Raw genomic sequence first — 9,199 nt, 5'->3', positions numbered from 1 at the left:
TGGGGGTTCCTGAAACAGTTAACACCAAACCTTGCAGAGGCTCTTTACAACACTAACCTGTTGAAGCAGAATCTCAAAAATAACCCATGAACGACTCCTTTAGGAGAAGTACATGTTGGATTACTGTTACTGAACCCCAATTTTTTTTAAGGGGTCACTGCATCACACCCAGAACATGGACACCATAATGAAGAGCCAAATGCACTATGCAGTTCAGGTGACATTGAGTTGTTGGACCTGATATGGACATTTTATGTGGCTTAATTTGCACACAAACACGTGAGGTAGTGGAAAGTTTATTTACAACCAGATGGCCACAATGAAGGAGAAAGTTGAGAGAAATAAAAAGGGACATCCTTTTAAGTCACCATGTAGCATGCAGACTAGAGTGCACAGGTAGAGGTATACCAAAGTCTAAAATACAAACTTTAAAACCCTGAGAGGAGCTCCGGGAATGTTCTGACACCACCCCCAACTGCCACGCCCAAGAACCATACAACGACCCCTCCCCTACAGTCACTACTCAAAAAACAGAAGTATAAAATTAAGCTTAACTATAATGAGCATGTAGTCAAGTCAAAAGAACCCACCCTTGACCCCCCCCCCCCACCCCAAAAAAAGACCCAACACATTAAACAAAAAAACCAAAAACACAGAAACGGAGTGGGCTGTTTAAGCACGCTCGCCACGGATTCTTCGGGCCAGCTGGATGTCCTTGGGCATGATGGTGACGCGCTTGGCGTGGATGGCACACAGGTTGGTGTCCTCAAAGAGACCCACCAAGTATGCCTCGCTTGCCTCCTGTGGAAACACAGGTGAGAGCTGCTTAAATATCAATTTAAAAAAAAAAAAACAAACAAAAATTCAGACCACACATACATGGACCAGATGTTTAGCCATTAAAAATACAAGCCAAAGGAAGTCCTTTCAGAATGGCTTCTCTTCCGTAATGCAAGAGAGCACAGGTTAAAAAAATAAAATAAATTAAATCTGGGTCAATTCTCACAAGTGTTGCTCAAAGTTCAGAGCAAGACTGGACTGGGGGAAAAAAGGGAACCACATCTTTCAACATTTAAATGTCATTTTACACATCTAAACACTATGAAAGGTGCTATACAAACAGTTTACAGGACCATGGGAAAAGGCTTGCTGCACATGCACCATGCCTCACTAAACTCAAACACCTTCAATTCCATAGGCATTGTATCAAATCGCAACTTCCCATTTCAAGTTTAAGACTTTCTTTACAATGACTCAGTTGTTAATTCCATCAGCTTGACCCCTGTGCACTCCTTCAATCTAAATTGCAATCAAACTGCATCACATGACTAACCAGTCCTCAGTTACAGCACATTCTGGACAGACTGGCATTGTTGGAGAAAAACAGGTGGTCATGATTTTCTGATTTTTATGAGCACTTAAGTGACTGGATTAGTTTGAGGTCTTCTATAGAAATGATACAAGTCTTTCCTCAAATTGAGATATGCTTCTCAATTTCTGGTATTCACACCAGATTCGGTGCTTTTTAAATACTTCACGACCACCCCGAACTTAACTCAAGAAGTCAATCATAAATACTTTACAGAAACAGTCTGAAGTCAGGGTGTGTTAGAATAAACGAGAACAAGCACCCAAGTCGGCAGAAAGTGCGTCATGCGTGTCTGCGGTGTAGTACGATACCATCTAGCCACCTTTGACTAAACGTACATGCACATCATCTAGCATTACGGGTGAAAAATATCTGGTCAGTTTATAACTTCTCAGCTGACCTGCAGGGCTCCAATAGCAGCGCTCTGGAAGCGGAGATCTGTCTTGAAGTCCTGGGCAATTTCCCTCACCAGGCGCTGGAAGGGCAGCTTGCGGATCAGCAGCTCAGTGGACTTCTGGTACCGACGGATCTCTCGGAGAGCCACAGTACCCGGGCTGGAGGATGGCAAAATGAAGGAAATGTGGGTTGTGTGCATTGACATCCAGATCAAAACTTCATAGTTTTTTTAAAAATTAAATAAAAGAATACATTATGGTGCTTTGACTGCAGTTACACTTGATTCAACTTGTGCGAGGTTGATGAGCTGAATCAGGGAAACCCCACGTGCAGCCACTAATGCTTACCGGTATCGGTGAGGTTTCTTCACTCCGCCAGTAGAGGGTGCACTTTTGCGGGCAGCTTTGGTGGCCAGCTGCTTCCTCGGGGCTTTGCCTCCGGTGGATTTACGTGCGGTCTGCTTGGTACGTGCCATTGCACTTGTAGAGTAGTCCTCTCAGCTGTATGACCCCACAACACGTTTAATTATACACCATTTTTAAACAGCACTTGTAAGATATTACCTAACAAACATCTTTTAGGCAATATAAAAGAGGAGACAATATGCCAACAAACGTAATATTCCTCTGTACAATTGAAGAAAATTTATGGACGCTTGGTGAAATCTTTAATTGAACAAAAACTAATAACCCGCGTTATTTTCCCTCTCGTACACCAAACACAAACCCCGCCCTCTGCCCAAACACTGCCTACAACCCCATTCCCACAAATAAGCCAGTGATTGACAGCGGAGCTGCCCAATCCGCGCGCAGGAGTCGGAATCCAGCCAGCCAATCAGAGGATAGAAGGCGGGACGCTCCTGAATACTACTAGAAGAAGGAGGAGGTGGGGGAAACGGCGCGCGCTATTAACCGATCAAATTTTTTGCCCGCGGTGAACAGCTGTATAAAAAAAAAACCCCAGTTCAGGACAGTACAAGTTATTCATAGAAAACAATATACATCACGCGTACAACGAACAAAGTGTTTATAAACGAAAATTTTAAAGTCGCGAAAAAAAGACGATGAGATTAAAATATATCCACGGCCACCATTACGCGACATTCAACATACACGTTTGTAACCAACATGGCGTCTTCTCATAACAATTACAGTCGCTTTTCTTTGTTCAGGTCCAAAAACGGAAAAGCCCGCCAACGAAGGAATTCACGCTCACAGGCTGTACTGGCAGTGATCAGCCATGTGACTAATGACTAAAACGTTATAAATGACTCACCGACAAAACAAGCGCAGACGCAAAAAAAAAATTGTAAAACCGTCAGCTGAAGGAAAAATTGGCGTGCTGCTAGCGACGGCTCGCGCTGCCAAGAACCTAGCACTGAACCACCGCTACTCTTTCCCGCGATTACAAACCAACATGTGAGGACAAAACCACCCCCAACAACGACCTAAAGTATTCAACAACACCCGAAGTTCACGTAGAGCGCTTATAGCTTTAACAGAAACCGTAAAAGTGTGACTTACATGTGCCTTTTCGATTCCTCCGTCGACCCAAAACACGGAACGTCGCTCAGGAAATCAGTTGCCTCCCCCCCCTTATTTATACATCCGAATGACGTAATTACCAACACGCCCCGCCCCTGAGATCTCTGATTGGTGAGACATGAGCGATTGATTTACAGAACGCCGCATTTGTAAGTTTTGTTGAATCAAAGAGGTTTCGAATGTGTGTGTCTCATGTGATGTGACATTGAGTAATTCAACTCATGGCCAGATTTGGTCTTTTTTAATCATCTTTTCTGTCACCTATCCAGCAGCACAATGAGTCACTCGGTGGATCACATACTCATCAGCAGACAATCTCACATCACGTTTCCGTCTTCTGTACTTTCCCGTTGTGTGTGTGTCGTTTGCTCCCAAAAAAATAAATAATCCGATTTAAATCTGAAGAGGCTTTCAGTCTAAAGAATACCGAACACACCTTCTTTTCACCCCCCACCCGACCCCATTTCATTATTATAGTTTTTTTGATCAAAAGTCGGAACTATTAAGGTAAACACGGGTTTCCAGACGGACAGTCAGTGTTGGTGCACCAACTCTACCATACGCTGCTAGGTCTGGGATATTAGTTTCTACAATTATTTTTGTATTACTTTACTGTTCAGTGTACTTCATGTACAGTTCGTTTATATGTGTAGATTATATATATATATAATTTAGCATAAAACCCATTTTTATTAAATTGCACACCGAAGAAAAGAGACACAACAAGACGCGCGTTGACCCGAGGCAGAATCCTAAACGGCTCCGTACTTCCGGTGTAAGTGCACTACATAAACTCGGGCATGAACTCGGGTTTTAACGGTGCATGTAGTGTACTATATGTTGAAAAGGCAGTTGTTTGGGACGCGGCGACGCTTTTGCTCGTTAGAATGAGTTCACTACAGCTGGTTTTCGCAGTGAATTCAGGACAGTAAAGGAAGGAACATTGTGCTCAGAGGAAAACAGGATCTATTTGAAAAGTGAAGTTCAACTAAAGCAGTAGGACGACGGGGGATAGAGGTAAATGAAACACAATGATTTTAAATCCAAAGATGCCTTTTCAGGATTTTGAATTGAACAAACTTTCAAAGTCAACTACTCAAATTAGTTACAAAGGCAGACAGGTCTGTGAGAGACAGGCATTACAAATTCATTGACTCAGATGAGAGACAGACAGTTCAGACTCATTCACTCAGATGTGAGAGACAGTCCATTGAGAGACAGACAGTTCAGACTCATTTGCATGGGTGAGACACAGGCGGTTCAGACTCATTTGCATGGGCGAGAGACAGACGGTTCAGACTCATTTGCATGGGCGAGACACAGGCGGTTCAGACTCATTTGCATGGGTGAGACAGACGGTTCAGACTCATTTGCATGGGAGAGACACAGGCGGTTCAGACTCATTTGCATGGGCGAGACACAGGCGGTTCAGACTCATTTGCATGGGCGAGACACAGGCGGTTCAGACTCATTTGCATGGGCGAGACACAGGCGGTTCAGACTCATTTGCATGGGCGAGACACAGGCGGTTCAGACTCATTTGCATGGGCGAGACACAGGCGGTTCAGACTCATTTGCATGGGCGAGACACAGGCGGTTCAGACTCATTTGCATGGGCGAGACACAGGCGGTTCAGACTCATTTGCATGGGCGAGACACAGGCGGTTCAGACTCATTTGCATGGGCGAGACACAGGCGGTTCAGACTCATTTGCATGGGTGAGACAGACGGTTCAGACTCATTTGCATGGGCGAGACACAGGCGGTTCAGACTCATTTGCATGGGCGAGACACAGGCGGTTCAGACTCATTTGCATGGGCGAGACACAGGCGGTTCAGACTCATTTGCATGGGCGAGACACAGGCGGTTCAGACTCATTTGCATGGGCGAGACACAGGCGGTTCAGACTCATTTGCATGGGCGAGACACAGGCGGTTCAGACTCATTTGCATGGGCGAGACACAGGCGGTTCAGACTCATTTGCATGGGCGAGACACAGGCGGTTCAGACTCATTTGCATGGGCGAGACACAGGCGGTTCAGGCTCATTTGCATGGGCGAGACACAGGCGGTTCAGGCTCATTTGCATGGGCGAGACACAGGCGGTTCAGACTCATTTGCATGGGTGAGACAGACGGTTCAGACTCATTTGCATGGGCGAGAGACAGGCGGTTCAGACTCATTCGCATGGGCGAGAGACAGGCGGTTCAGACTCATTCGCATGGGCGAGACACAGGCGGTTCAGGCTCATTCGCATGGGCGAGACACAGGCGGTTCAGACTCATTTGCATGGGCGAGACACAGGCGGTTCAGACTCATTTGCATGGGCGAGACACAGGCGGTTCAGGCTCATTTGCATGGGCGAGAGACAGGCGGTTCAGACTCATTTGCATGGGCGAGAGACAGGCGGTTCAGACTCATTCGCATGGGCGAGAGACAGGCGGTTCAGACTCATTCGCATGGGCGAGACACAGGCGGTTCAGACTCATTCGCATGGGCGAGACACAGACGGTTCAGACTCATTCGCATGGGCGAGAGACAGACGGTTCAGACTCATTGGCATGGGCGAGAGACAGGCGGTTCAGACTCATTCGCATGGGCGAGACACAGGCGGTTCAGACTCATTCGCATGGGCGAGACACAGGCGGTTCAGACTCATTCGCATGGGCGAGACACAGGCGGTTCAGACTCATTTGCATGGGCGAGACACAGGCGGTTCAGACTCATTTGCATGGGCGAGACACAGGCGGTTCAGACTCATTTGCATGGGCGAGACACAGGCGGTTCAGACTCATTTGCATGGGCGAGAGACAGGCGGTTCAGACTCATTTGCATGGGCGAGAGACAGGCGGTTCAGACTCATTTGCATGGGCGAGAGACAGGCGGTTCAGACTCATTCGCATGGGCGAGACACAGGCGGTTCAGGCTCATTCGCATGGGCGAGACACAGACGGTTCAGGCTCATTCGCATGGGCGAGACACAGGCGGTTCAGGCTCATTCGCATGGGCGAGACACAGGCGGTTCAGACTCATTCGCATGGGCGAGACACAGGCGGTTCAGACTCATTCGCATGGGCGAGACACAGGCGGTTCAGACTCATTTGCATGGGCGAGACACAGACGGTTCTGTCTTGTATATGTTTTTATATCCAGTGGACTGTGTGTGTGTGTGTGTGTGTGTGTGTGTGTGACAGCGATGCAGCATAGCAGTACTTCGGCTCCGTTTCACTGGCAGCGCAGCGACAACTCCTTCGCTTTTAACTTTTCTCCAGAGATTGCATCCTCCTCGCCCCAAAGCATCATGGATCCTAACGAGCCGCATCTAGGACACGCTGCAGATTCAGATGCTGGCTCAGGTTTCGCTTTCCACTTCCAGATTCCTGCAGGAACGGAGCAGAAGAGTGATCCGAAACCCAGCGCCGGGAAAACAGTGACGAGTGAAGCGGCTCAAAGCTCAGAGTCAAGTGCAGATTCAAAACCTAAAGCCAAGAAGAAGAAAAAGAAGAAATCAGGAGCGGGTGGAGGAGAGGAAGCTGAACCGGAGAACGTGAATAAAACGAGAGAGGAAGCGCCCAAGCAGGAGAGCACTGGACTGGTCTGTGAGAACACACACACACACACACACACACACACACACACACACACATTTTTATATATATATATATATATATACATATATACATATATATACACACACACACACACACACACACACACACATACACTTGCAGGTTACTCTCAGATATCCAGTATATTAAGGTGTGTGTGTGTGTGTGTGTGTCAGACTACAGAGCAGCAGCTGAGTCGAGAGCTGGATTGGTGTATTGAGCAGCTCGAGTTGGGACTGATGACTCAAAAATCCTCTACCAAACAAAGCAAGTCTCTCTCTCTCACTCTCTCTCACACACACACACACAGTCACATAAACACACATTCACATCCCTAATCTGCCACTAAACAGCATACACAACTGTGTGTGTAATAGGAGAGGAAGCCTCTCGTGCTCTAAAGACTCTGCGCAGCTCCAAAGCACCGATGGTGAAGAAGAGGCAGGTGATGAGAGCCGTGTCCGGAGATTACCGCAAAAAGATGCAGGAGGACAGAGACAGACAGTACAAACTGATCCGCTCAGGTGAGAGACAAACACTTCTGTGTGGAGACAGACAGATCTGCGAGAGACAAACAAGAGACACTTCTTTAAGAGACAGACAGCTCAGACTCCTTCGCTCAAGAGACTGACAGTTTTGTGAGAGATGGACAAGAGACAGACAGTTCTGTGAGAGACTGACAAGAGACAGACAGTTCTGTGAGAGACCGACAAGAGACAGACAGTTCTGTGAGAGACAGACAAGATACAGACAGTTCTGTGAGAGACAGAGGAGAGACCGGCAGGTCTGAGAGAGACAGGCAGGTCTGTAAGAGAAACATGAAACAGGCAGGTCTGAGAGAGACAGACAAGAGACAGGCAGGTCTGAGAGAGACAGACAAGAGACAGACAGGTCTGAGAGAGACAGACAAGAGACAGGCAGGTCTGAGAGAGACAGGCAGGTCTGAGAGAGACAGGCAGGTCTGTGAGAGACACATGAAACAGGCAGGTCTGAGAGAGACGGACAGGTCTGAGAGAGACAGGCAGGTCTGTGAGAGACAGACAAAAGACAGGCAGGTCTGTGAGAGACAAACAAAAGACAGGCAGGTCTGTGAGAGACAGACAAGAGACAGGCAGGTCTGAGAGAGACAGGCAGTTCTGTGAGAGACACATGAAACAGGCAGGTCTAAGAGAGACAGGCAGGTCTGTGAGAGACAGACAAGAGACAGGCAGGTCTGTGAGAGACAGACAAGAGACAGGCAGGTCTGTGAGAGACAGACAAGAGACAGGCAGGTCTGTGAGAGACAGACAAGAGACAGGCAGGTCTGTGAGAGACAGACAAGAGACAGGCAGGTCTGTGAGACAGGCAGGTCTGAGAGAGACAGGCAGGTCTGTGAGAGACACATGAAACAGGCGGGTCTGAGAGAGACAGGCAGGTCTGTGAGAGACAGACAAGAGACAGGCAGGTCTGAGAGAGACAGACAGGTCTGTGAGAGACAGACAAGAGACAGGCAGGTCTGTGAGAGACACATGAAACAGGCAGGTCTGAGAGAGACAGGCAGGTCTGTGAGAGACAGACAAGAGACAGGCAGGTCTGTGAGAGACAGACAGTTCAGACTCATTCTCTCAGGTGTAAGTGAGTATAACTGAATGTAGCTCTATAATGTGTTTCCATAGCGATGTCCTCAGCAAAGGTGACATGTGTATCGGAGGCCGGCTGTAGAGCAGTGTACCACCGGCGCGCTGAAACTCTCAGACCTCCAGCACACAGCACACACACTGGCGAGGCTTCACTTCCTGCTGAGCACACAGACCGAGTCGGGGACACATTCGTGTTCAGACCTTCAGGAGAGGAGTTTCACTTCAACTTCAGTCTCTGATCGTCCTCTCTGGAGGAAAACCCAGAACACGCTGTGTGACTTTATTAACGTTTTTGTTTGTTGTTTTTTTTAATTAAATGAGGTGTACGTCATTCTAACGCTGTTCAATAAAGATAAAAAAAAAAAATTATGAACAGGATGTCTGATCAATCCATTATTTTATAGCATTTGGATATTTACACTTAATTATAAAAGTTTCGACAAACTAACCGTTAATTTTATATATATATATATATATATATATATATATATATATATATATATATATATATATATATATATATATATATTATATATTATATAAAAAATTAACGGTTAGTTTGTCGAAACTTTTATTATATATATATATATATATATATATATATATATATATATATATAAAATCAAACACCTTCAATTCAATAGGCATTGTATCAAATCGGAAC

The 9,199-nt window shown here is 46.5% G+C and overlaps 2 protein-coding genes across 3 annotated transcripts; one reads left to right on the top strand and one right to left on the bottom strand.

The window, feature by feature from the left end:
* Positions 1–280: 280 nt before the first annotated feature.
* On the bottom strand, positions 281–3,378 carry h3f3d (H3 histone, family 3D). The gene is made up of 4 exons (XM_053620580.1): positions 3,289–3,378; positions 2,113–2,265; positions 1,770–1,923; positions 281–801 (listed from the first exon to the last, which is right to left on the bottom strand). Exons 2-4 carry the CDS (start codon positions 2,238–2,240, stop codon positions 673–675), a joined length of 411 nt encoding a protein of 136 aa, XP_053476555.1. The 5' UTR covers positions 2,241–2,265; positions 3,289–3,378; the 3' UTR covers positions 281–672.
* Positions 3,379–3,623: 245 nt separating this feature from the next.
* c1h8orf33 (chromosome 1 C8orf33 homolog) lies at positions 3,624–8,774 on the top strand. 2 transcript variants are annotated; one of them, XM_053620538.1, is made up of 5 exons: positions 3,624–4,084; positions 6,503–6,903; positions 7,093–7,183; positions 7,294–7,440; positions 8,572–8,774. In XM_053620538.1, exons 2-5 carry the CDS (start codon positions 6,505–6,507, stop codon positions 8,772–8,774), a joined length of 840 nt encoding a protein of 279 aa, XP_053476513.1. In that variant the 5' UTR covers positions 3,624–4,084; positions 6,503–6,504. The 2 variants fall into 2 exon arrangements, with proteins under 2 accessions (XP_053476513.1, XP_053476504.1); XM_053620529.1 differs by lacking the exon at positions 3,624–4,084 and adding an exon at positions 4,095–4,326.
* The last annotated feature ends 425 nt before the right edge of the window (positions 8,775–9,199 follow it).

This window comes from Ictalurus furcatus, chromosome 1, assembly GCF_023375685.1.
Source record: "Ictalurus furcatus strain D&B chromosome 1, Billie_1.0, whole genome shotgun sequence".
In the NCBI taxonomy this organism is placed as follows: Eukaryota; Metazoa; Chordata; class Actinopteri; order Siluriformes; family Ictaluridae; genus Ictalurus; species Ictalurus furcatus.
Note: the sequence above shows the minus strand (reverse complement) of the source record. Positions and strands in the feature narration are given on the sequence as shown.